Genomic DNA, 26390 nt, shown 5'->3' on the forward strand with positions numbered 1-26390 from the left:
AGTGTGCCTTAAGTCAGGCATTACGAACTTAAGTTCCTTCCTCAGTGTCTTGTCTGTAACTGCTGAGAGCTCACAAATTCCCACCAAGCTCAAGGGAAGTGTGAGAGCTCAAATTCCAGGAGTCAGGTGATTTTTCTTGTTTTATATACACATCTAGTGAGGTTCCTTATATATGAAAATATTTGCCTGGATATTGAAGATGTTGTTATGATACACATACACAGGAAAAGATTGATTCTGAGCAGAACGTGCTGAGCGCAGATTGTTTATAAAAAGGATTAATTAAGGATTAGAAAAAGAGTAGAGGATTATTGGCATAGAACCAAATAAGTTGATAATCAAAAGAACATTGTAAAGTTCACTTCTGACAGGAGAAGTGTTGTCTTTTCTCCTGAGATTTGTACTGATAAATATTGGTTTAAAGAAACCTTCAACCTGAATGTAGAATTTAGTGACCTTTCTAAATGACTCTGGACCATTACCAGATGTGGGGTTGAACTCATCTCAGACCTTCAGGGATTGCTCCTGACTTCGCTCAGGTCTGACAGTAAGTGAGTAGCTGTTTTGTTGGCTCCCAAAGTGAACAGCATCCTGCTTAGCAAAGGATTACAAAACAGTGTATCAGATAATGTCTGTCCACGGCATTAACCTAACCTAATTGTATGGGTGAATTCCAGCTTCCTCTCTGGGGCAGAAATGTTGTTTTCAGTACTCAGGCTGCATGTTTGCTGTCATGGGGTTCTGTGTGCAGGTCACTGTTCCTTAGGAAAATGTATAAGGGACAAGAAGTGTATTTAAACAGCAAAATACAAACTCAATTATTTAAACACACAACAAGCTTTTCTGACTGTTCTGGAGAGATGTGTGTGGCCGTGGTGCAGCTTGAGACATGTCCACTTGGAGCATCGTTTGCCCCACCCCACAGTGCCCTGGAATTTGATGATTCAGGCAGCTCCCCGTAAGTCACCACACGCACAGGGAGATGTCCAGGTTGTCCTCCCAGCCTCTCACCGTGCTGCCCTGGGCTGGAGGGCCCAGCTGTCATCCACCAGGATGGCTCACAAGTGAGAAGGGCTTGGATTTCATTCTGTCTGCAACCTCTGATACAACCCCGTTGGAAGGGGAGTGTTTGGGCACTTCTTTAGGCACTGGAGAGGGGCTGTGCTGCTGCTGTGGCTGCAGTGCCTGGGGCAGGTCAAACACCTGATCAAAGCTTCGGTTCAGCTGTGTTCAAGGGTGAGTCCAAAGCAGAGCTTTTCCTCTCAGCTCAGCTCTGAAATAGGATCAATGTGAGCATAGCTGGGAAGAGGGTGTTGCATTAACTCTTTTTGTGTCTCGCTATATTTTGGGCTGTGCAACCCATGGGAAACCCAGAGTGGTTCAGTACAGTGCCAGTAGATCCAGAGCCTGGGACCAAGGCATGCAGGTCCTGTCTGTGGGAACTGCACCCTTGAGAATGATGCTGGAAAGGCTTTACAGGAGCTCTTGGACAAGCAACCAAATGGGAACTTCTTACACTACTGTACTCTATGAACTGGGAGTTCATTTTGGGACATTGCTGGGACCCATGTGAGAATCCTGAGCTGTAGGTTTGGTGCCCACCTTTAGATGGATGAGAATAACTAGAGAGGGCCCAGAAGAACTTCAGTAAATGATTAAAGGCTGGAGAAAAGGTAATCACAAGAGCCCAGTGTATCTTGGGTATCTGAAGTTATGGGAGGGACATGTGACTGGAGGTTGTAAGGACTTGGACCATGAAACAGCATTAGAAAGTGGTCTCATATGTACTAGAGATAAACACGAGAGAGATCTTTCCTGGAGCCTGAAATTACACAACTCAAATAGGAAATCAAAGACAGTTTTTCTACAATGAAGATGATTAACTCCTGGAACAAAATAGCAAGAGAAGTGGCAGATTCTCTATTCTTCTTTGTTTTCAGATTAAGACCAAATGTCCCTTTGGAGAATGTTTTAAGTTGAGCCAAGCTTTAGGTAATTGGGTGATCATTAACGATCTTTGTTAGGCTGAGGATCACAACACTGGTGCTTGTTCTGAGTCTTTGATGGGAGAGTAGAGAAGTCCATTGGTTCTCTCTGCCTAAACCGGTGTCTATGCTGTAGTTCCTGTGCATGTTTATGTAGTGGTTGACCCTGGCTGGACACCAGGTGCCCACCAAAGCCACTCCATCCCTGCCCTCCTCAGCTGGATGGGGAGAGGAAATGTAAGGAAAGGCTCATGGGTCAGGATAAGGGCAGGGAGAGATCCCTCACCAGTTACTGACACAGCAGAACAAAAAATTCTGTTAACAACCAAATCAGAGTTGGATAACGAGAAATAAAAGCTAAAGCTTAAAACACCTTCTCCTCACCCCTCCTTGCTTTCCTGGGTGTAACTTTACTCCCAGCTTTGTCCATCTCCTCCCCTGAGTGGTGCAGGGGGATGGGAAATGGGGGCTGTGCTCAGCTCATCCCAGGTTGTCTCTGCTGCTCCTTCCCCTCAGGGGAAGGGCTCCTCACACTCTTCCCATGCTCCAGTGTGGGGTCCTTCCCACAGGAGACAGCGAACTCCATGAGCTGCTCCAGCCTGGTCCCTTTCCATGGGTGCAGGCAGTCCTTCAGGAGCTGCTCCAGCCTGGTCCCTTGCCATGGGTGCAGTCAGTCCTTCAGGAGCTGCTCCAGCCTGGTCCCTTTCCATGGGTGCAGTCAGTCCTTCAGGAGCTGCTCCAGCCTGGGTCCCCTGTGCCAGCAAACCTGTTCCAGCTTGGGCTCCTCTCTCCACAGGGCCACAGGTGCTGCCAGGAGCTGCTGCAGCGTGGAGTTCCCGGGGTCACAGCCTCCTTCAGGCAGCCCCTGCTGCCGTGTGGGGCCCTGCAGGGGCTGCAGGGGGATCTCTGATCCATCCTGGACCCCACGGGCTGCGGGGGCACAGCTGCCTCTCCCTGGGCTGCACCCGGGCTCAGGGGAACCTCAGCTGCAGCTCCTGGAGCAGCTCCTGGCCCTCCTGCCCTGCCCTGGGGGTTTGCAGAGCTGCTCCTCTCACAAATTCCCACTGCTGTCACCCAGCTGCAATTCCTCGGGGATTTCCTCCCCCTTCCCAGATGTTCCCCAGAGCTGCTGCCACTGTCACTGCTGGGCCCAGCCTTGGCCAGGGGTGGGTCTGTCCTGGAGCCGGCTGGAATTGGCTCTGCTGGGCACAGGGGAAGCTTCTGGCAGCTTCTCACAGAAGCCACCCCACCACCAAAACCTGGCCATGCCATCAGAATGCATCTCAGAAATGTGAGAGTAAGAGTACGAGACTGCCTTCCTTTTTCAGTCTGTCTTTTTTCCCCCAAATAACAAGAATGATCTGAGCTCACCTCCAGCAGTTTTCAGTTTTACTTTCAATCTAATGGCTGTAGAAAATAAAAGGCAATGACCAAAGAACAATAATTCTGCACCTGAAGACATCTGATTTAGATAAGGGCTCAATACTTAACCAGCTACAATTAAAAAATAAATAAAATAATATTTCAAACCCTTGGGAAAAGTTGTGGTTTGGAGACCACTCAGGCTGAAATGTGATAATGAATGATGGAGCCTCCAAGGCCTCATTTCATCACTTGGCAGTGAGTGTTTTCAACTCAGCAAAGACAAGTGCACTTGTGCAGAGAAGTGGAAATTCTGCCTGAGTCAGAGCCCTTTCTTAGGCACTTCTTTGAGTTTGCCTTCGGTTTCTGTGCCAGGTGCCATCTGTAAGGGTGTCCTGGTTGAAGTGGGCAGCGTGTGCCAAGCCAGGCCATCCTGTGCCTTCCCAGGAGCTCCCAGTGCTGTCCTTTCCCACTCCCACCATTGTTTATCACATGGTTGCTGGGGGGTTTATGTTGCTTGTAATTAAGTGGAGACCCAAAAATAGACGCTCAGCCGTGGGCACCTCTGGGAGGGCTCCAGGCTTGCCATTGTAGGGGTATAAGGATGGAAGGGGGGTTATTGGGGTCTCCTGCAGTGATGGTGGTTCCCTCTTTGAGGACACGACTGCAGAAAAGAAGAGGAAGTATTTCAGGTACACATTAAATCAACAGGAGACTTCTGTCCCCTCTAGACATTTTGGTAAAATGCTCAGATGGTAAATGTCTTCGTTGTCTTCCTAGTTCTGGCAACTTTGGGAAGACAACTCAGTAATGTATTGATTCAGAGTGTACAGGATCTCCTCAGAAAAAGGAGATTTCACCAGTAAGTGAGATTAGAATTAAAATGCAAAGGAAGAGTAGATGACATGCTGGGCATGTTTTATGTGCTGCTTTTCTGCCTGCGTTCAGTGGGCTCTGGATGGCTGAGCCTTGCTCCCATGACTGAGCAAGTTCAGCATCTCACATCCTGGCTCTGTCAGTAGACTTTTGCCACATCTCTGTAAACCCCTACAGCCTTCTGCCTAAAGCCATGCTCCTCAGATAGCTTTTTTTCCCAGAGGTCAAATAACTCTCTTCAGGTAAGGTAGAAGCCAAAGTGATCTGATTTCCTGAGATCAGGTATTTCAATGTTGATCTTTATTCACAATCTCTTAGAGGAAACAACTGAAGCTTGTTAGGATGGTTTTTAAATGCAGATTCTCTCTCAGCCCTGACACCAACAGAATCTCTTTTAGGCCTTGATTCAGCAAAGCACTTCAATGTGTTTAGATATGTTCTATTACTCGTATGTAAAATTGTTTTGCTGAATCTTAAATAACAGACATGAATTCAGGCAACAACATACTCTGTGCCTTCTGTTAAGTATAAAACCTTGGCTTTGGCAGGAGTTCAGTTGCAGATTTTGCTAATGGAAGACAAGAGCTGAAAAATATCTGCCTGAAAAGCTCATCATCTAATTCCTCTTGATAGTGTTTCAGAGCATGACAGGATTTCTTGAAGGGTAATTGCTATAATGCCAGATAGCTTGTGTGATCTAAGTGCAGGTGAACAGTTGCAGGAATTAGTGGATTCTGTTTGATACTCATTAAAGAAGATAACTTAACAGGCAGGCACCTTCAGTTTGCAGATCATAATGCTGTTCACAGCATCTTTTCAGGCTGAGAATTTTAATCCAGTGGCAATGATGGCAGAAACTGCAGTGATAAATCTTTACAATGAGGACTGTCAGTTCTCTGTTACTCATGGGGTGTAAGAGTTGGTCAGGGAATGAGCTTTGCAGAGCTAAGGGCTTGAAGCCTCTACTCTCAAAGCTGAGATGTATTTCACCATAAAAACCAGGACCATGTTCTGCTCTCCTATGTGAAGGCAAATCCTTGAGCATGCCATTCATCTTTAATTGGAGCTTTTGCTGCGGTTTTAAGGCACGGGAAATCATGGCAAGATCAACCAGAAGCTTAAAGCAAACTGTGGCATCTGAAGGGATGCAGCTCTCACCTGGTGGCTGTTGGCCAACCTGGAACACTCACAGGGGTCAGACAGCACTTTCAATTTTGAGGGACAGCTCATAAGGGTGTCACAGTTTAGGTGATGATGGGCAGAGCTGCTGCCTTTGTCCAGCCTTCACAAGCTCATCGAGGTCTCTGGAGGGGATGCCAGGGAGGGCTGACACAGCTGCTGGTTTCAAAGGCCCAAGTGGAACAACCACAGTGGGAGTATTGTTATTACTACCCCGAGGCTATGAAGGGCACTTCTGCACCAGCCCATGCCCCCAGCTGATGGGAAAAGGGAGTCAGTTCATGGTCACAGTCACAACCTGCCTTTTCACTTCTGTCTGAGGCCACTCAGTACTACTAGATGTAGATGTCTATTAATAGGAGGTTGCTCATGTCCCGGAGAATTCCTTGTGACACTGGAAATGGTCTTTTGCGTATTTGCTGCCCCAAGTTGAACCTTTGTTTGCTCTTGGTGGTAGTAGGGCACAGAACATTTTAAGGAAGCTGTCCCTTCAGTGTATATTTACAGCAGTTGGTGAGTTTTTAAAACACCCAAATTCCCAGTTGGAAGGTTCATTTTCAATTCACATTTTTTCTGTCCCCACAGTGTATTTATAAGTTTGGCATGAGTCACCTCATCGAAATTGCATGCTGCCAGTACATGCTTTGTAGCTGCAAATTAAATTGTCTGTGAATGTGACAATAAAACAAAATTCAGTGTCAAATCTATGAGCTCTGCAGTGTGTGTCCACCAGTGTTAGAGTTGGTAATCACAGTGGTACAAATGCGTGTGTTTGTGTCAGTGGTTAACCCTTGGTCCCTCGTGACTGACTGTTCCCTGACTTAGCTGCAGGTTCAGTATCTGTTCATCTTTCTGCCGCCACTTTGTGCAACTCCTCTGGGCACCAAGGAAACCCAGCAAGAGCCCTGAAGGAAGAGGGGCTCATGGGCATTGCTGGAGGGGCCACGCAGTGACAGGCTGCTGGGTAGCTCATGTCCTTGTGCACTTTTCCCTTCTGTTTTCTAACCACATGCTGTTGGACTGGAGCAGACTGAAATGTTGGGGTTTTTGGTCTGTAATCCTGCCAGAGGCATTGGCAGTACCTGGTGCTCAGGGGCCAAGCTGAGCAGTGACTCAGTGCTGTGCTGTGGGTGCCTCCCTGCCGACCCTCTCAGCTCACACCCTGCCATTGTTGCTCATCCACGACTCCGGCCGTGGTTGGATTGAGTCTGTGGCCACCTGGATGTTTGGTGGTTTCCAAGCCATAACTGGAGCTGGCAGCAGGTCCTGATGCGTGTGGGGCAGATACCTGGAGATGTGATTCCCAGGAAAAGCCGAGCGCTGTGCGGAGGCGCGAGGTTGGCTATGAGGAAGGATTTGGTGTCTGTGCTGCTGACTGTGGCTGGTGTAGATGTGTCACTGAGATGACTCCTGCTGCTGCTGCAGGAGGGCAGACTTCTGCCTGAGTCAGTCTGCATCTCTGGGATGAGTTACAGCCTGTGCTCAGCCCCACATTTCCCATTTAAAACCTATCAGGACAGGCAGATAAAGCTATTTCAAGTCTGTCTGTAGTAGCAGTCCCAGCCAACCCCCAGTGCAGGACTCAGGAAAGGGAGGTGCTCACTGTAGAAAGAGGCAGTGGATGGCAGAGATGACAGCTGGCTTCACATGGTTTGGGCCCCTGTGCGAGACTCTGAGTCATGACTGAGTCTCAGCAAAGGAATGTAATAATAAATTTAATTAGAAGTAAAACTTGGATACCAGCCCATGTAACAGCCCAAGTACCTTTGGGTACCGAGTGCTAGAAAAATGTTTTATCTTGATCTGTGGTTAGTCTGGTAATATCCCAGAAGAACAAAAATAATGGGATGGAAAAGGGTCATCAGAAATGTTTGAGATGGGGTAGACACAGGAAACTGTCCTTTATTTAAAATTTATGTAGTTGGGTTTTACATTTTAGGAGGCATTTTGTATTTCTCTGCCTTGCTATCTGTTGTCCCAGGTAACTCTGGCCCAGCAGGGCACTGATCTGTGTGCTGGGCTTGAAATAAAGCAGTCCATTGCTGGGTCCCTGCTACAGACTATGCTGTAAATGTTATGTCATGAGATGTTTTCAATTCTGTGACTAATTTAAACTTAGTTCAGCTCTACGAGAGAACCTGGTTTTTTAGGGGTGTCTCATCTGATTGCCTTAGTGCCATGGGGACATCCCAGACACTTGAAGATGCATGTGCTTAAAGCTTGTTTTGGTTGGGGGAGTGTATGTCTTGGTACAGTGTCACTCTGAGAGCTGCTTTGGCAGCCTTGGTAGAGCTGGAGGCTCAGTGCCAGGGAAAGGTGGTGGGGATCAGTATTGGGTGACAGGGAACTGGGAAATGCTTGCACTCCCTGCTTCTGATGATCAGAGGGTATGGGATCAATAGTTGGCTGGTGGTTTGTCTCTGTCTCCTTGTTTGCTTGAAAGGTTGTCAGTGCATTCTGCTATTAATGATTCCAGCATGAAATAGATGGCTTTTGATGGTTATTTTAATTGGTGGGGGTTGCCTGGCAACTCATGATGGAAACTTGATTGACTGACCAGAGATGCATTCTTTCCACAATATTTTTGTGTTCATAATGTGGAACCAATCCCTGATTGCACCTGTGATCGTTTCAGGGGTTGGAAAACACATAAAGTACAAAAAATACGCTGTAATTAACAAGGTTTCTGTCTCTGTTTTTTATTTCTGTAGAAACTCCAGAGAACCTAATCACTTCTTCACATAGTTTTGTGGGTCTGAAATGTCACCTTTGCCTAGAGTAACAAATTTCCCTGTTTCCTTATTGGCATCTTTTATCTGCAGGTCTTGATTGTCTTCTCTGAAACCTACATCTTCTGGGTGTTCAGTCTTTCCTTCTTCTCTTTTTTTTTTCCTTTCCCCTCTGCCCATTTAAAATGTTTTCTTGGAACACACCTCAGTTCCTACACAAGAGCAGACTCCCTTGGGCTGCTGTTGAGTTCATCTCTCAGAGGGAAGAAATCCAGATAATCCAGAACAGAGCACAGGCAAGTCACTGACGTTGTCAACAGATGTTTCTGTTTCCCATTTCCAGGTTCTGTAATTTTTAAGTGTTACCAAAAAACAGGTGGAAGGAAAAAGTGAAGAAGAGAATGAATTAAGGGAGAAACACAGGGCTGGTTTCCTGTAACTCTATTGATCTGTTTCTCCTGTATGTTGTCCCTGTGTATGTTCCCTAGTGCGGAAAATGCTTTAGTGATGTCCTGGATCTTTGCTCAACTGAAAACTAAACCTGCAAACTAAACTCTGAAATAATTTCTTATGTAAGACAGGTCATCATCCCTTCTTCAACAATAAGTCAGTTCTGTGTCCACACCTGCAGTTAATCAGTTTTGTCCTTCAGCACTCAGGGAATCTGTTGTCCTGCCCACAGCCGACTGATGGTTTCTTTCCTGGAGCCTGTCTCAGTACACTTTGTCCTCATACAAAACTTACCCATGCACACAAACACGTTCAGGCTCTGTGTTTAGCCTACCCTAAAGCCCCGTATCACCTGGATCCTCTCTGTCACTGGGGGACTCTCCACCTTTCCTTTGCCCTGGAGCTGATCTCATTGTTGCTGCTCTGGACTGACCAAAGTAGGGTCTATGGGCCACCATTTCCTGATTGTTCTCCTGGTGTGTTGGAAGGATTGAACTTCAGTTTTTGTCTCTGATGCATCTTGTGGGAAGTTTTCCATCCCCTACGTTGTTGTCTTTCTCCTTCTTTCTGCCTGCATTTGCTCTGATGTGTCTGCTCTGCTACTGAAGAATTCAAACTTTCTTATTATTTCTGTGTGGGCATCTTTTGTTTTCCATCTCAAACAGGCACAATGGATGACTTTAGTCAAGATCTTAACTGCATGTCAGTACCTTTTTCTCCAGAAAATGGTTAGCTCCTCTTGCCTTTGGCACTGTTTGAAGTCTTACTGTACCCTGGTAATTTCCCATTTTGATTTGTTATGCATATCTTAGTCTTTTCCTGGAATTCCCAGCATCTAAGGACTGCTGGCAGCTCATCATCCCCATATCAAGGAGGCAGGATTATACCACTTTCCAGCCATGGAAACTTCAGTCTGTCCTGCCTCACCAGCAAAGCTCCTCCTCCAAACTTCAAAATAGTTTTCTATTCTTATTCCTGTTACCTGTGTTCCTGCTGTTTCCAGTCTTGGACTTGTTGCTGTTGGTTCCCTGGGGCCAGTGCAGGGACAGGACCTCTCCCCTCCTGCCAGGCCAGCTCTCAGTCCAGCTCTGCAAGCCCAGCCTAACGAGGACTGGAGCTCTTAGCAGAGGACATGGCATGAAGAGGAAATCTGGTTTTGCTGCTTCTGTGACCTTCACCTCCCATGCTGTCTGACAGGAGAGCTCTGGCTTTGCTCCTCACCCATGCCCCCTTGTCCAGGCTGGGTGACAATCTCATCCCAAATTCTTGTTAACTGCTTATTTCCAGGGAGAGTCATCTGTATGGCCTGAAAACACATTAAAGTTCTCACCAGAAAGCAGCCTGGGTTTACCTTGCAAATTCATTTTACAGATCAAGGGTTTCCACTGCCACTCTTCATCTTAAGGATGCTTTGACTTCTTGTGGGTCTAGAAAAGCTCTTTCCCATAAGAATCTTGCCATGTACAAAAAAAAAAAGGATTTTTTTTTTGTTAAAGTTTGTCTTCATGCTTATAAAACATGCAGTTGCAGCAAACCTCAGCAGTCTGTCTTTGAGGCTTTCTTCTGGCAGAGAGTACTGGCAAGCAACAGAGGAAAAATTCTTAGCTGAGAGGATTGGTAGGTTGGTGGTCACCAAGGGGTGCATCAGCCCCGTGAGGCAGAGGACAGGGTTTTGCTCCACTTGCTAAGGCTTCCTTGTCCTCTTGGGCAGATCACTTCACCTGTCTGGCTTGGCCCATGTGGACATAATCCTTCTCACCTCCCTCACCTGGGTGATACTGTGCTGCTTTCAGTATTTTGAAATTATGTGGAGATCTTGAGGTCAAAGTACCGGAGAAGTGAGAGGTTTTGTAAATCTTTTGGTAATTAATGTTATATCACAAAGAGATGCACTTGCTGGAGGAAACACTTGCAGTGTCTGGCAGCCAAACCATACAGCTGCTACCGCATGCTACTGAAACTAATTACTTGCTCAAATAATGCGTATTTACAGTTTATGGGGGACCAGTTTGAGGATTATATATCATTAAATAAATGGACTAATGCAAGATTTTAAAAAGCCTGCTTTCCCAGCACTGCTCCCAAGAGCCCTTAGTGCCTGGGCCACGTCAAAAGCGTTCCCATTCCTCTGTCCAAGCCCAGCGTTGTGTTTTTAATTTATTTTCAGTATCCCAGGAATGCTGTCTCCAGTATTCAGAGGACTCTAAATCGGATGTGAGACACAAATACACCAGAGAAGCTTATCAGAGAAACAGGCTTGGCGTGAAGCCTACACAAACAACCATAAATTTTTCTCATTTAAATGAGAGGACTCGGGAGGATTGGCCGATTATAGCTGCGGTGGGCTGGCCTTGGGCACCAAGGAAAGTGCTTTGGTAACCCCTGGTATTTGACATGACCTGAATGTTTTGCCTGCTTATAAACTTACTGTTATAGACTGACCAGCTTGGTTCTGGTAAATTCACTTCTACAGGTCAGAGTTATTTGTGGATGTTTTCTCCTCTCCTTGGACTTCTCAGGAAATTTTAGCTTGCTTTTAACCCAGGTAATGAAGAGCTCTTGTTTCCAACCACCCCTCTCTGCCTCACTCCCTTAGAACACAGAACAGGAAGAAACTCAGTAAATTCAGTCTTGGCCAGAAAGCTGGTTTTTTCCCTTGCTTCCAATAAATATCTCATTTCCTGAAAATCCTGACTTTGACCAAAACTTTTGGGACTTTCTAGATTTATCATCACTCATGGCCAAATCCAGTTTCAGTTAGTGTCGGGGTACCCTTGAGTTCATGGAGGGCAGTGTGAGCTCCGAGCGGGGCGGCAGGAGCTTGCCCCCCTCACACCGACATTAATGCTGTGGTTTGCGCCAGGTGAGCCTCTTCCCTGTAGCTGTATAAAAACCAGGTGATTTTGCAATCTGTCTTTGATTATGAACACCATGCCAGAAACAGTAAGGAATTATTTTATGGTTTTGTTGTGAAATTCCTATTATCTTACCAGCATGAACCCTACATGTGTGTGCCCTGCACTGAACTGACACAGGTAAAAATAGGCAACCATCATGCTTGCAGACTTGATCCCACAGTCTTGAATTAGGTACATAAATGCTTTCTGAAAGGAAACCTGAAGCAAACCCCGCTGTGGCCTCCCTGGTGGCCAGCGTCCAGTCCATCCATATCCATTGCTCCTCCTTTTATAGGATCAGTGGCTGCCTCTGGCAGTTCGCAGGACTGGTGTCTGATCAAGTGGAGATTGTGTGCTGTGCTCTTGGTGCTGGGCTGGAAATCAGTGCTGGGCTGTCCCCTAAACAGTGCCCTCTTGCTGATCCACCCTCTTGCAAGGGCTTACCTGCTCTCCTGGCTTCAAGTTAGTGAGGATTGTTTTCTTCAAGTAGTGGAGAGAGGAGGAATGTAATAACTTCAGGTGTAGTTCTGTGTTCGTCACCTGCCCCAAACATCCCTGCAGGCTCAGGGCATTCAAGGAGTGAGGAGGGAATGGTGTTGAGTGTTTGCTGGACACTTGGGCCTCTCACTCCGTTTCTCATGGACACTGAGTACTTCAGAACAGGTCCTGTGTCTTGGGGTCATGGGCCAGAGTAACCTCCTACCATTGTTTTGTGGTAGTGGATGCTCAGGGGCTTCAGCATTTCACCCACAAAATGGCTGCTCCTGGGCAAGGAACAGCCCACCCTTGGAGCTGAAGTGGCAAAGAGCATTTCAGTCTCTGTGCCATGTGCCACAAAGCCAAGTGATGGGTGAAGATGTAGCTCAGTGTGTTTTGTGTTTGTGTGTGACATTGACTGGAGAGGCCTGGCAGCCTGTAGGGCAGTAAGTGTTGCTCATCCTCTCAAAGTGTCTTCTGCTCAGTGGTTTTTCGGGTGCTCTGGTCACCTGGTGCACTTTCGGTCAGGAGGGTGCCAGGGAGGCTGTTAACAGTCGTGGGGTTTAAACCCCAAGGTAAACGCCATTGTTTTTGAGGTTACTGGGGCCCTGTAAAACCATTCCCAAAATCCCCCAAGAGTGCTTTCTGCCTTTTGGTGTTAGGGGCAGGCCTGGAGAAGCAGTTTTCAGGTCCCATGGAGACCCTCCCTTTCCTCTGCCCGTTCATCCCATGGAGTGCCAGTGGCACAGCCGCTTTTGCTGCTTGGTGACGGGGTCCCTCGCTGCTTTGTGCACTGTCCTGCTCTTGTTGTCTACACAGGCTCCCTTTATGGATGCACAGAACCCTGTGTTCCTTCCTGTTCAGGGCCCCCTGCCCCTCCTTATCCGCTGTTACTGCTGCTCTGCTGTGGCTCAGCTCTGGCCCTGGCACTGCAATGCCCTGCCTGCTCCCCGTGTCTGCCTCCTGCAGCCCACCGAAGCTGGGGAAGGGCTTCCAGCAGTGCTCCCTGCTCTGCCTGCCCCCTTAGGCTTGGTGCTTTCTCCTCTCTGCCTGCCCCCAACCTGATTTCTTCTTGCCTAAAACCTTCCAGAATTAACTATTTGTTTGCCAGACTCCTGCGAACTTGCACTGTGTTTGGAGTAGTGGTAATAAAAATGAACGATGAGCCAGGCAAGAAACAGGCAGGGAACTGGAGGAGAGACACTTTTGAGGTATCTGCTGTAAGAGGAATACCAGCAGGGGCTCTGGCTCCAGGCAGCAGGGCTGGCTGTGCTGGTGTGGTGACTCTGCCAGCACACGTGCAGAACACGGCCACCTATACCTGCCATCTCTTTTAGCTGTACCTGCCTGTGCAGAGTGAAAGGCGTCTGATTTTCTGCATATTTAAAAGCAGGAATGAATTTAGCAGTCGTTTTTGATCACAGGAGATGTCAGTTAGTGTGTTCTGAAACACAAGCATGCTGTGTCCTGATATTAAATTAGCTATAGTCACAGAACCTCAGTCACACAACTCCTCTGGCTGCCTGGGTACTCTGCACTGTCACTCTTCCAACTGCACTGCCTGCAAAATTTTTCCTGGAAGTAATGCAAATAACTTTATTGAGTGAGTCAGTGGATTACTGACCTTAGGAACCACAGCAGCGTAAATTCAGACCCATGGAAACAATTTGCTGAATCAGTATTAACACTGCAGTGGTCTCTAGAGCAGCAGTCTCCAAAGTGGGGTGCAGGCACCCCAGACAGTGTTCAAGATGGTCCTTTAGGGTACAGGAAGAAAATACTTCACTAGTGGATATATCTAATTCATAAATATATAAACATACGTGTATTGGGATGCATGTGCAAACATTTTTTACTGGTAGGGGAGCACGATCAAAAGTTTGGACTAGAGAAAGAAAGCCTAAAGAACACACAGACACCAGGAATTGTTCTGCTGATGCCATGAATTATTTAACAAAGCAGAATGGGTGCACTTGGGAAAATAAGGCTGGAAATCATCTACTTAATCTCTTAAGAAAGTGTGTAGGTGAGAGCCAGAGATGTTTTCTAAGCCTTGTTTTTGAAGGGATGGGGTTTTTTATTACCCTGTTTAGATTCAAATAGCATATCATCCCTGTTGTTACAATGTGCTGTTTCAGGCCCTGCTGCAAGAGGCTGGTTCATGGAAAGGGGCCGGTGGCTGCTCTCTCTGAAATCCTGTGGGGTTCAGATGATGATGCTGAAGATAATTTGGTTCACACACAGAGATGGCAGCACAGAAGCTGGCAGATCATATGGTACCTGCACATTGAAACCTCGAGGAGGTTTCAAAGTTTGTGCAAAGGGGAAAGTCTTCCTTCATCAGTGAAGTTCTGATCCTGTGCAGTTGGGAGTGATCAGCTTTGGGGGTCATGGGAGCCAATGCATTTGATGTTTGTGGTTTGCTGTATAGCTGCTTTTTCATATTTGCTTCTAGAACCTTTTCCCCCTAGCCCAAATGTTGGGCAAGTGAACAGGATATGCAAAACCCAAAAACCAGGGGAAATCAGAAGGAGTAACCAGTCTTGATAGGAGCATGGCTAAAGGCAGAGGTTTGCAGGGTCTTGGTCACCCCTGGCTGTAGTGGAGAGCTGATGTCTCATGCTGGGTAGAGAAGAGAGGAAGGAAGTAGATTTAGCAGAAAATTGATTGCATCTACTTGGGCTCTTTCCAGCTGAATCCTGAGTTAAGTACATTCATCCTGAACTAATCGTTGTGGAGAATTGGCTGAAATCTCACATACTTCTTAAAAGGAAAGCTAAGCATTAAAGGAACAATATCCTTATTGTACCTGAGTGCCAAAGGAAGTGAGTGTACTGTCAGGAGCTGTACCTATTCAGCCCTCTGGCTTGGGAGCTGCTTGTGGGTTTAGTACTAATGTGACCTGTTGCAGGAAGCTGTGGTCAGCCCACCACAAAATATCAAGGGCAGCCCAAGGAGGGCTGATCTTTGATTAGATTTCAAATTGGCTGAGTGAGCCCCAGTTCTTTTCAGTAATTGAGAACAACTATAATTTTCAGTTTTGTTTTGTTTACAGCAGAGTATACAGGAATATTGTCAAAAACACATATCTAAGGTCCTAGCGAGGTTTTGTCCCAAGTTACCCAAGATAAATCTGAAGTAATGTTATTAACATCAGTGGGATTGTTCACCAGTGTGGGCAACAGGAGAGTTGTTCTCTGTGCTGGTCTCTCAAATTTACAGCTAAGTAATCTAAATCTAAAGAATGTCCTTCAAAACTAGCAGATGCTTTAATACTTTGTCATTCTGAAAATACTTTTTTACACTGTGTACTATCCTTTCTAAGTTTTCTTCGTGCCCCTGGACCCAAGGGCCACTCCCTGACACATTCTTCCATTATCCCTTGAAGAAAAGAGTTAGAGCTGTTGCTCAAGATGCCATTTCTAGGCACTGTGGATCCTAACAATCTCACTTTATTGCAAAGATTTATCTCAGGGGAAGGAGATTGTGCACTGTGAGCTTGGTTGCACCAACATGGGGTGCCGTTGGTGCTGGCTGTGAGCGCTTTGTGGATGTGACTCAAACCAAGCAGCGTGTGGAGGTTCAGCGGCAGCGCCCTTTGATGCTGCTCACGCTGGGGTGCTGACTCACACAGTGCTCCTGCGAGGGACAGGGAACTCTGCAAATCCATTCTTGTTTCTCTGAGACAACGGGGAGAGAGTTTAGGGAAATTGCTCATCTCCCTTGAGGCTCTCTTGCGTGTTGCCACAGGACTGCGCTGTGTCCACTCCTTTTGTTCAACCTTTTTGTATGTTAGGAGAGGTCCAACAGCCTCACCCAACGTTTGCTGGTTGTCAGCTGGAGCCTCCAGTGGGTTCTGCTCTGAACATCTGGACACTGAGGACCAAACATCTTTTTTCCTTCTTCCTTCTTTTCTTCCTTTAGTCTTACTGGAATACAGTAGCATCTTCTTTTGGATGTATTCCCATAGGAATTGCCTCCCGTTGTGTTTCTCAGCAGCTCACCCCTCACAAAGGCTGCTCAGGAACTTGGGGCAGTGCAGAACTCGGGAGGTTGGTCCTGTCTCCCTCAGGGATCTCACACAGGCTGTGTGAACTTTGAGTCAGGGGCTCTGTTCCACATGTGTGTGTCCATGCTTGTGTTGTACAAAGAAGACCTGGGCAGATTCTCAGAATGCTGCTAGATAGACCAGTTGTGTGTGCTAGAAGTGTGCATCCCAGTCACATCCAGGTGCAGCTGAAGTTTCAGACTTACAGAGCTCTTTAATCTGGTGGTGATGACTGCAGAGGCCACCTTGTTCTCTAGGATGCAGCAGAAGCTTGAGATCAGCAGAGGTTCAAAACAAACAAAAGAGAATGTTTCATACAATGCACAGTGAAACTGGGACTCTGCCATAGCGACAGCATGGAGGCCAAAAATATAAATGATCTCATAGAGAAATTAGACAAATTAGAGAAGGATTGGTCCAGTGAGGCTATTAAACATAATAGTTATGATGCAACCTGTGGTGCAGGAAGGCCTTAAGTGCTGGCTGCTGGAAGCTGAGAGGTTATTCTTGGGAACACTGCAGCCTGTGTGAGCCTGTAGTGCTCTTTCCCAGGGAACTTCCAGTCTTGACCAGATCTGGAGACAGGATGCCAGGGTAGATGGGTCCTTGTTGCTGACATTGTGGTGGTTCTTACTGGAGGCTGAATGAGGGTCACCCACCACGACACAAGGGTAGGGGCCAGCAGGGCAGCTGGGGAGGCTGTGTCCTGCCTGGAGCACCAGGAAGGGTTGGGCTGCACTTTGGTGATGGATTTATTCTGCCATAGAATGGGCTGGCACTTGGACCCTGGGACAGTGTGATAAGACAAGTACTCTTTTAAGTCCTGGCTTGCAGGCAGCAGCTGGAAAATTGGAATTCTTTGCTGATAACCAACAAGAGCCTGTGATGGAATGGTGAAAGCTTCCCACAGTGGAAACTACCTTGGGGGAAAAGCTATACCCCCTGCCCTCCCAGCTTGTCAAGTGGTGGGGGAGGCCTCTCGTGGTTTGGTGGGGTTTTTTTTGCATTTGTAAACTCAGCCCTGGGGGGGAAAAGTTAAATTGAAGTACACTTGGAGCTTTATTTTACGTTTTCTTAGTGTTGCCACTTGCTGGCTTGTTAAGTAATAATATACTTTTAAGATGTGCGTTAATATATAGACCCAAAGTAGCTATTAGATCAATGCAGGCAGTTGTATTTCTGTTTTTAAATATATACTTGGCTTATGTTTTTGCAAACCCTTTTTCAGCATAAGTTTTTCTGTTAGAGCTCCATGGAAATAATTTATGTGTTAACCCTGAAATTGATGGGTGGTATGGGATAGAATAAATACATAAGTAGGAGAGAAAGGAAACATCTGCCAATTTAAACTTTTGCAAATTATATGGAAGCTTGAAAGTATCTGCTAGGTTTATAATACAGTCTGCACAGGAACGCCTTGCCAGAGTGCCAGAGGTCAGAGAGCTTCTTGTCCCTGCAGCTTTAAGCAACCTTTTTGTCAAATAACCTGACTGAAGAGTAGGAGGAGACAGAAAGGAAGAGAGAATTCCACACTAGAGTAAACATGGCACAGAGATTATGGATACCCTGCCAAGAAAGGTGGGGTTTTCCAGCAAGGTAACAAAAGATATTAGCTATCTATCTACATAATCCTGCTGGAGGCTGACAGCTGCAGTCATGCAGGGAGGCTGGGGCAGAAATGTGCCCTCCACACCTCAGAAATGTGCCCTCCGTGTCCTCAGCACCCGCTCGGGGCTGTGGTGGAGTCCTACGGAGGTCTGTGGTGCAGGGATGCGGGATGCAGGATGCAGGGGGGTTGGATGCAGCAAAGGAGCACCTGCTGAGCACAGACGTGTTCCCTTCGGTGCCATGGCTGGCACGGGGCAAAATCCCAGGGAAGGTAATGAAGTTTTTCACTTTGACATCATGGCAGGTTAAGGTAAACTGCAGAGGAAAGTCTAGAGTTTACCTTAGGCTACAAACATGTCAGAATGATAAAGTGCTGTGTTTTCATGTGGGTTTCAGCGCACGTTGGTGAGCGCACAGCAGAGAGAGCCGTGCTTCTGTCGCCCTGGCAGCTCCGCAGCCGGCCCGGGGCCGCTCGGTGCCGGCAGCAGCCGCGGAGAGCCGCGGGCGGGGCAGCGGCCGCTCCCGCCCGGGAGGTGGCACGGGGCGGTGCCGAGCCGGGACAACAGCCCAGAAGGGAGGTGATAATTGTATCAGACAAGAGTGTGCTTTTGTCAGAGTCCGAGTGAGAGCTGGGCGATGGTAATTGGGAGGAAAAATAGTTAACTACCATCTGCCTCCCCAGGGCAGAGCGACGAGATGGAGAGTGAGAATGAATGCTGACTTTGTAGCCACGGTTAATTTGCACTGAAAAGCTCGGTTTTGGTGTACAAATATGAATTAGTATAGGAACTTAAACTAGAGAATGATTTCCAATTATTAATTTGAAAATAATTAACTTGAAAATTATAATTTAAATTATCGTTTTAAACCATTTTTACACTTTTTCCACATCAGTGTTTCTTGAAATTGAATCTTCTAATTTCTTTAAAGTGTTTGCTCATATCTTGCTATGTCTGATGATACCTGATGATAATATTTTATTAGAATTTGTTCACAGACTCTGAATACTCTTTCCTGAAAGAACCTATGTAAAGGGAGAAAACAATACATATCCTGTACTCCACCTTAGTAGGCCTCCAACATACGATGCCACCTTTTGTTTGCAAGAGTTTAAATTTCAAATAAAATCCCAGCATTCTTTTGAAAAAAAGGAAAGGGCCTCTCCCCTGCTTAGATTGTCAAATCCCAGACTAGCCCGGAATTGAATAGGCCAAGTCAGTGACCTCAGGCAGAAAGAATGTTGGTTATTTACGTAGGGCTTCTGCTATTTTAGCAGCAAACCTTTTCTTCTGAAAGGACAATGTATACTGTTTTGTGTTTATGGCCGAGTAAAAAGCTTGTACATTTGAGATTTGCATCGTAATAGCCTCGTAACTCAGTATACAGCATCCTCAAAAATAGCAGTGCAAGGCTCTGTTTTGTCTTAGCCGGTGCAGGTCTTTTAGAGGCTTTTACAAAAGTTCTCTGAAAAACCGACCGTAGGATTCAGCTGCTTATATGTTTGCTTTGGTGGCTTTTTTTTTTCCTTTCCCCAGAGTTTGTTTTTTTTTTCAAAACCTAAAATTACACGTGGTTTCTTTAGGAGCTATCAGGTCAGTGCTCAAAATATTTTGATGCATCTCAAGCTAAGCTGTGCCTGCAGCTTGAAACCAGGAAAACATGTGAGTGTGTGTGTGTGCAATTCAGACACTGAGCATTTTTCCTGAAATAATGGGAGATCTTTACAGGCATTCTGGCCTGGTGGATGAGCCTGCAATTCCAAATGGTTTTTAAAGTGTGCCTTTCTCAATAGATCGTAACCATGAGGAGCTATTGTGTGAGTAAAGCACACATTTAGGATCCAATCCTGCATTCCTTAAAGTCAATGGGAGTCTGAGCGTGAAAGGAATGCAGGATTGGGTCCTGGAACAGGGGAGCAAAATTGTGTGCCAGATTGTTTTGAAAAGAAGAATACAGCACATCCACAGTAGCCACTTTTTAGTGTTTCAAACTTCAAACGGCTGGGGTCTGTGAAAAGTGGCTTCTGCCAACATGCAGTATCTTCTATTCAAAGGAATTTGGCATTGATTTTTTTTTTCTTCCCCTATCTTAAACCCCCTGAAAGCCCTGGAAATTCACCTCTTCTTTCACAAAGGCTGAGCATTATGAGGAGGGGAGGGGGCCGTGGCGGTTGGGGGATGGAAGTTTCTCCAAGCCAGGGGCTGGGCTGGAGCTCAGTCCCCTCCTGGCACCCTGACTGTGGTGGCAGCTTCATCGCAGGACCCCGGCACCGAGAGCTTGTGCTTGGTGGCTTTGTGTGAGTCCACTGTAGGAGACCAAGGAGAAAAATTTAATTAGCACTTATTGAGAAGTTAAAGCAGCCTTGGTTCACCCCGGCTCGCAATGGGTGGAGTGGCAGAAACCCTGTGGAAAGAAAACCTCTGTGCAGAGAGGCAGTGTAAGCCAGAGGGAGGGATGGGGAACTGCCGGCCCAAACTCACATGTGAGTAAAGGAGGAATGGTAACAAATAAAGAAAAAGTATTGGAAGCTTTTGTTTTCTTTTGGCACATTTTCAGTTCCTGGGCAGGCAAACCTCCTCTACTGCTTGAAAGGAAACAGCTCTCCTGGGTGAAATTCTGCACCCATTTTAGCCAGAGGTGACAGGGCAGAGGAGGTAGCAGCAGTGGCTTGTTATTACTTAATGTTTTCAATTATTATTTGTGTTTGTAAAATTTGGTATTCCTCTTGAAGTTTCAGCTCCTGGACTCATCTGGTAACTTAAAATTTAGCTTCCACTGTTCAGAAATAGTAGCTGTCAGACCTGGGGAGTTGTGGAGAACTGGTTTGGGTTCTGGAGGTTTCACTTGCCCCCCTTCAGCTTTTGAGTTCTGTGTGTCCCAGTTCCTCAATCATCAGGTGGTGTCGCACAGGTGAGAGGGACAGTCAGTCCTTGCATGCCAAGAGAAGCTGCAGCATGTGCCAGAGGTTGGTGGGCAGTCATGCCCATTGTGCTGCTGCTGTGGGCGGGACCTTCAGGAGGACCCTGGGCTGGAAAAGTGCCTTTGGGAGTGTGGGCAGCCCATGGGTGCACCAACAACCAGCTCAGAATCGGAGCAGCCCCAGACCAAGAGCCAGGGCATTTTGCAAAACAAAATGACCAGGTTTGGCCTGGTAAAAGTTTACATTGCATTGAGTGATGGAGAGTGTGGCAGAGGTGGGCAGTGGGCAGGCAGAAGTGTCTGCTCAGCTCAAGCCACCTTGTGTCTCATTGCACTTGCACAGGGCTTTGGGGCAATATGTGGGAATTTTCCTTCACTGTTATGGTAGCTGGGAAATATTTGAGCAAATGTTGTTGTGTATTAATCGTCTCTGTGTGTGTTTACTCATCACTGCAGTCTGAAGGCTTTGGGAGACTGTCACGTAAGGTGCTGGGATGAGATGAGTACTGGTGCTGGTGTCACATCAGTCACTGCAGAGATGGCATCTGAAGCAGTTAACAAGCAATTAGGTCCATGTTTAATATTGCTAACTAAAACAGGCACAATTCTTTGGTCAGCCAGGCATGAAAAGCTCAGGCTGCCACACTCAGGAAGCTGAACAAGTCATGGACCAGAGCTTCCAGAGCACGGAGATTCTCACTGAGTGTCCCGATCACCCTTAGCACTGACAGTTCATTAAATAAGAAGGGGGAAGAATCCCAAGGAGAGAAGCAATGTGAGATTTTTTTTTTTTCCTCCAGAAAGAGCTGTTAAAGGAGGATGCTGTGGATCTGTCTTGCTGCTGTGAGACAAGTCAGGAGCTCCTGGGTGCCACTTGGCCAGCAGGAGCAGGGCATGGCTGCGCTGGGGGCTCAGGCAAGGCTGTGGTGCTGTGCAGGGCAGGGACAGCCACCCTGCCTGGTCCTGCAGCTGCCTGTGCCTTGGCCACTGCCTGCACCTTCTCTGTGCTGCACAGCCATGTCCCCAGCCAACAGGAATGGCAGCCACTGGAGTGATACTCCGTGGCATTAACTTGGGCTGTTCAGACTGTTAATTAGCTCTGCTTTAACGAATTTCTCATCTTTAGCAGTGATACCTACAACTGAACTCTTGGATTGCACTCCATTTGGGAGGGTTTAATTACATTTTGTGGCTAAAATAGGATACTTGTTCCACACAGCTGTGACGTTAGAAATAAGAGGACATTATTAGTCATTTCACTCTTTGTCCCCGCTAACACTGAAACTTTCACACATGGAGGTAGAAGAGGCACATCTGTTGAGAATACCTCGAGAGGGATCCTGATGGTGAGGAGGTGCTCTGCTGTGGGTTTTTCAGCACGCTGGTAGTCTCTGGGATGCACCAGGCATTATCTGGGAGGCAGGGCTGGGGCTGCAGCATTCCCATGATGTCAGAGGGGAGCTGTTTGTGTTTGAGTAGCGTCAGGCATGGAGACAATGCAGGCTTCTCACATGAACTTGCTTACTCTACCGTACTACTAAATCATGATTTCCAAAGGGTTGTGTGTTTTTAATCATCAAAGTACTTAAAATATTATAATAATGCTTGGCACTTTTCAACTTCAAAGCAAGCTGCAAACAGTAATTAGGTCTAATAACCCTGCTGTGACAGTGAGACATTCCTATCTCCTGTCTTACAGCGGTGAGGGGGATGTCAGCCCCTGATCCGGTTGCATCCATCCTGTGTGAGACAGGAGATCTTCCACTGAAGGCTGTGATTGATAAACTTACCTCCCCACAGGCAAATACTCACGGCCAGCAGCAGCAGGGAGGGCTTGGAATATGCTTTCCAGTCTAGAGGGAAGGGGGCAGGACACTTGCAGTGCACTTTCGGGCCATGTCCTCCACACTGTAAAACTTGGGCTGATTCACATTTCGTTCCATGGGGGCCTGGAACAGCATTTGAAACAGCATGGGAAAAAAGTTTTACTCCATCTTGGCTTCCTGGCTGGTGTGTTTTCACCACCCAGCAAAGTGTTCTGGAGACTGGGGAGAATACTTGTGGACAACCTGTGTCAACTGGGGGTCATTTTTCCTTTTGCAAGCTGTCTTTGAGTTGAATCCTTTGATAAAGCAACAGCTCTCCCATTCCTTTTGGTTTGCAACATGTAGGAGATAAAAGTTGTGCAGGAAGTAATTGATAGACACATTTAAATAACAGAGACTTACAAACTGGTTAAACGTCCAAACCAGTGTTAAAAACCTAGAGATGATTCTGCTTTTAATTTTTTTTAAGAGTTCCACAAACCTGCATTCTTTTGGATGTTTGTCATGTTGGTTGCTATCACCAGTTGCTATCAGTCCTTGGGATAGAGTCATTTCTAGCTTTCATTTTATTATCTGCTAGATTATCTCATGAGTGTTTGCACTGTTTGCTGGAGTGTTCCTGAGGTCTGTGTCTCCCACCCGAGGTGGCGGAACTCCCTTGGCCTGGGGTGTCAGTCAGGAAATGGGAGTTACTTGTTTGTCTCTGGGAGTGCATAAGCTTTGTTTTCTATGGGAAAACAAGGCTGAAGAGCACTCGGGGGAGAAGGGGCTTCCCCCTAAAAGCTGCTGCTGGTGTCAGGAGCCTGTGCACAGGCGGGTGGCTCCCGCCCCGGGCCCGGTCCCCCTGCACAGTCCCTGTTCCTGCTGCTCTGTCGGGTGTGAAACGGAGCCTCTTCCTCGCTGCTGCTGCAAACTGGTCTGACAGGGCAGGCATGCCAAGGTGGGTATCCAGCAGGAGGAGGAACCAAGTGCAGTGTTTGTGAAACCCCACATTCTCGAACTCTGCTAGGCTGCTCATTATTATTGTAATGAGCCATCAGCAAGTTGCATCAAGTTTTGTCAGAAACTCTTGACTTTTTTTGTTTCAATATTATGAAAGCAAATAGTAACCAGGCTTGGCTAGACTCAGTCATTCAAAGGAAAGCCAAGCAGCAGGGCCTGTGTGCCAGTGGGCAGGGTGATATTACCTTCTCTGGCTGGCCAGGTGCTCAGCTCAGCTGGCTAAAGGAACATCAGGGGGTTGAATTTCTGCCTAATTGACAATAACAGGTTACAGCTACACAGAACAGGCTGGTGCTGTGCAGGTTCCCAAGCTGCTCCAGGACCTTGAAAGGTGAAGCCACTTTGTCCAGTACCAGGAGCTCAGGGCAGGCATCCCAACATCAAGGTGTTGCACCCACCCTGCTGCACCACTGCCCTGGGGCTGGGGCCACCGCCACTGCCTCTCCTCGGGATTCCTGTCTCCCTGGCTGCAACTGCCTGCACTTCCCTCTTGATTGTAGTTTGCACATGATGCCCAGACACTCAGAGGGTGGTGTTTGACCATGTTCAGTGCTGTCATTTAGTAAACCCTTCTGGAGGGCAGTGGAATGTACACTTTTGCCTTTATTTCTAAAATGCAGGATGTAGAAGCCAATATAGGCATCCATGGTTGTTTGAGTGATAACTTGCTGTTTCTTGTTTGCGAGGTAACTATTGTATGGTCCCTGAATGAAATTCTTCTAAGGTAAAAGGCCTGTCAATCTTATTAATCATTGTTAATAATAGTCATTATCATGTGAGCAAGCTGCTTGCCTGCTTTATGAGTTTAGGCAAGTCAGTTCCCTAACAGGCGTCTTGTTTCTTTCAGCTGGAAAATGAGAGAAATGGTATTTTCCCTGAGTTTTGAAAGGTGGTGTGCTGGGAGTGCAGCGTAGAGGTGGCAGGTGTAGGGCAGGGAGAACAGCTCTCAATGCTGGGCTGGTGGGGGCTCGTGCGGCAGGAGCAGGGATCCCACCAGTGCAGGGCTGATGTGGAGACTCACAGTGGGGCTGGGCACAGGGCAGCCAGCTGCCAAATGCATTTGAGACCTGTTGTGTGTGAGAGCCACTCCAGAACACTGGCTTTGGGTCAGAGGCTTCCCACTCCATCCCGGTCCAGGAGAGCGCTGATCCCGCTGGTGATGCTGTGCTAAGGAAAGAACCAGAGCAGAATTTGTGCCGTTCCCATCAAGCTCAGCACTGGCAGGCTGGGGTACAGAGTGGGATGTCAGGGTCCTCCTGCAGTGCTTCGGAGATGCTGGCACCTCCCCGCCCTGGCGCGTTGCTCTCCTGCAGAGATCCTTCCAGCAACCGGCTCTGGGATTTGTCCCTAATCACCTCTGCTGCTTCTCACCACAGCGGCTGTGGGCTGAGGTGGTGGCCAGCGCTCCTTCTCCTGAAACACACGCCCGGCTCTGTGGGTGAGCACAGGGGAAGTGCTGCATCAGCATATCCAAGGCAGGTCCCTGTTCTGGGTGCAGCCACTTCATGTCCACCAGCTAAAGACAAATTGTATGTCAGATCCAGTTGTAGGCTGGACCTGCAGAGACAACCTGTCCTTTACAAAGCCATTCTGGCCTCTTCTCTTTCTTCCTTTCTTTCTGTGTACTTTATCTTTCACTGGAGAGGTTAAAAAACATCTTTGATAAGCAGGAGGGAAGATCTAGATTTGGTTGCTCTTGCATGAGTTGAGAGAGGCCCCATGGTCCCCTGATTGCTGTCCCAGCCCTGTGCCTTGTTCAGGGGATGGCCCAGTTTTACCTAAGACTCTCAGAGGGATGAGCACATTGCTCACGTCACCAGGGTCCTGGTCCCCACCAGAGCCACCGGGCAGCTGGAAAGACAAACAAGAGCTGACTCCACCTACCAGCAGTATGGAGACAGCAGCCCGTGAGATCGACAGCCCAAGAATGTGCACACAAAAGAAGCATTTCCCTCAGCCACGACAGTAAAACCACCAGACAACCGCATGCAGCATGTGATTTCCCAAAAGCATCAGCCCAGATCCCAACTCTTTGTGCCACACAGTTTCCCAGGATCAGATCACAGTGGCAACGTGTAAAAGGCGCTTTCAAGCACTCAAAATTAATCATATTTTCCTCAACATTGTTTATGGAAACCATGGAGAGTACTCCTGCCCCTCTGTGCTGGCCAGCTGGCTCAGCTCGCCAGCCCTCGGTGTCAAGCCCTCCACGGAGATCGGTGGTGTTTCTGCTGGAGTTGGAGGAGACAGCCGGGCTGATTCCATGGAGTGAAGCTCTGGTAGTGACCTGGGATCTGTTGACCCGAGTTCCTCTTGCCCCCTCTCCCTTTCCCTGTGCCGCTGCTGGCACAGCCCGAGGCAGCCCTTGTCCATCTGGGGCTGCCGAGGGCTGCTGAGAGCTCCCACATGCCTGGGAAGCTTGGCCAGTGGGACCTGGCAGAGTGGGAATGAGGTGAGTTGGGATCAGTGTGGTTTCCCTTTTCCCTCTCTGGTTTTACACTGGTGAAATGGCACTGCTTTCTGCAGAGCTCTGATCTGCTGGATCTACAAACTGACCAGGGTTGGTGGTTCTTGAATTCCTGGTTTGCATCCTTTCTGTTGGGACTCTCTGGAGTCTGCTGTGCATTTCTTCACTGTAAAGGGAGCCATCAGTTAATGACTATCACAGGCTTTGTCACTCAAGTTCTGCATGGGCTAATGAAATGGCAAATGTCAAAGCTTGAATGCAAAATTTCTTGTTTTCTGTGTGATTTTCCTGCCCTTCCCTCCATCATGTGTGCCTTGTACTGCAGGGAGCTGCTGTGACATTGATTATTAATATTCTTGAGCGTGGCAGGGGCATCCGTATGCAGTATCCCTTGGGTAGTCCTTTGGAGACAAATGCTGCTGCTGTTGATTGCAGTGGATGTGAGCCTGCTGGGATTTTATCTGCGAAGAAAATTGTCTCAATTTGCAAAGGAGCCTTTTCCCCCAAATAATTTTTGAGTTGAGATTGCAAGTTTTTCAGGAACTGGTATCAACTGGGTTCCATA

At 47.4% G+C, this 26390-nt stretch overlaps 1 protein-coding gene across 5 annotated transcripts in view; it reads left to right on the top strand.

The window, feature by feature from the left end:
* LOC121664392 (WT1 interacting protein) overlaps positions 1-26390 on the top strand; it is an 83986-nt gene that overhangs the window by 32159 nt on the left and 25437 nt on the right. The window contains exon 1 of one of the 5 annotated variants that reach the window (XM_042027669.1): positions 17084-17882. The exons of 3 other annotated variants lie outside the window; for them this stretch is intronic. In XM_042027669.1, the coding sequence (XP_041883603.1) occupies positions 17660-17882 (223 nt within the window). In that variant the 5' untranslated portion in view covers positions 17084-17659. Of the gene's footprint in view, positions 1-17083; positions 17883-23646; positions 25811-26390 lie in introns of those variants that run through there. One more of the 5 variants, XM_042027670.1, reaches the window with a different exon arrangement.

The sequence above is a fragment of the Corvus kubaryi genome, unplaced genomic scaffold (assembly GCF_017639235.1).
Source record: "Corvus kubaryi isolate FWS band 111438036 unplaced genomic scaffold, C.kubaryi_AGA036_p1.0 37300, whole genome shotgun sequence".
Lineage (NCBI taxonomy): Eukaryota > Metazoa > Chordata > Aves > Passeriformes > Corvidae > Corvus > Corvus kubaryi.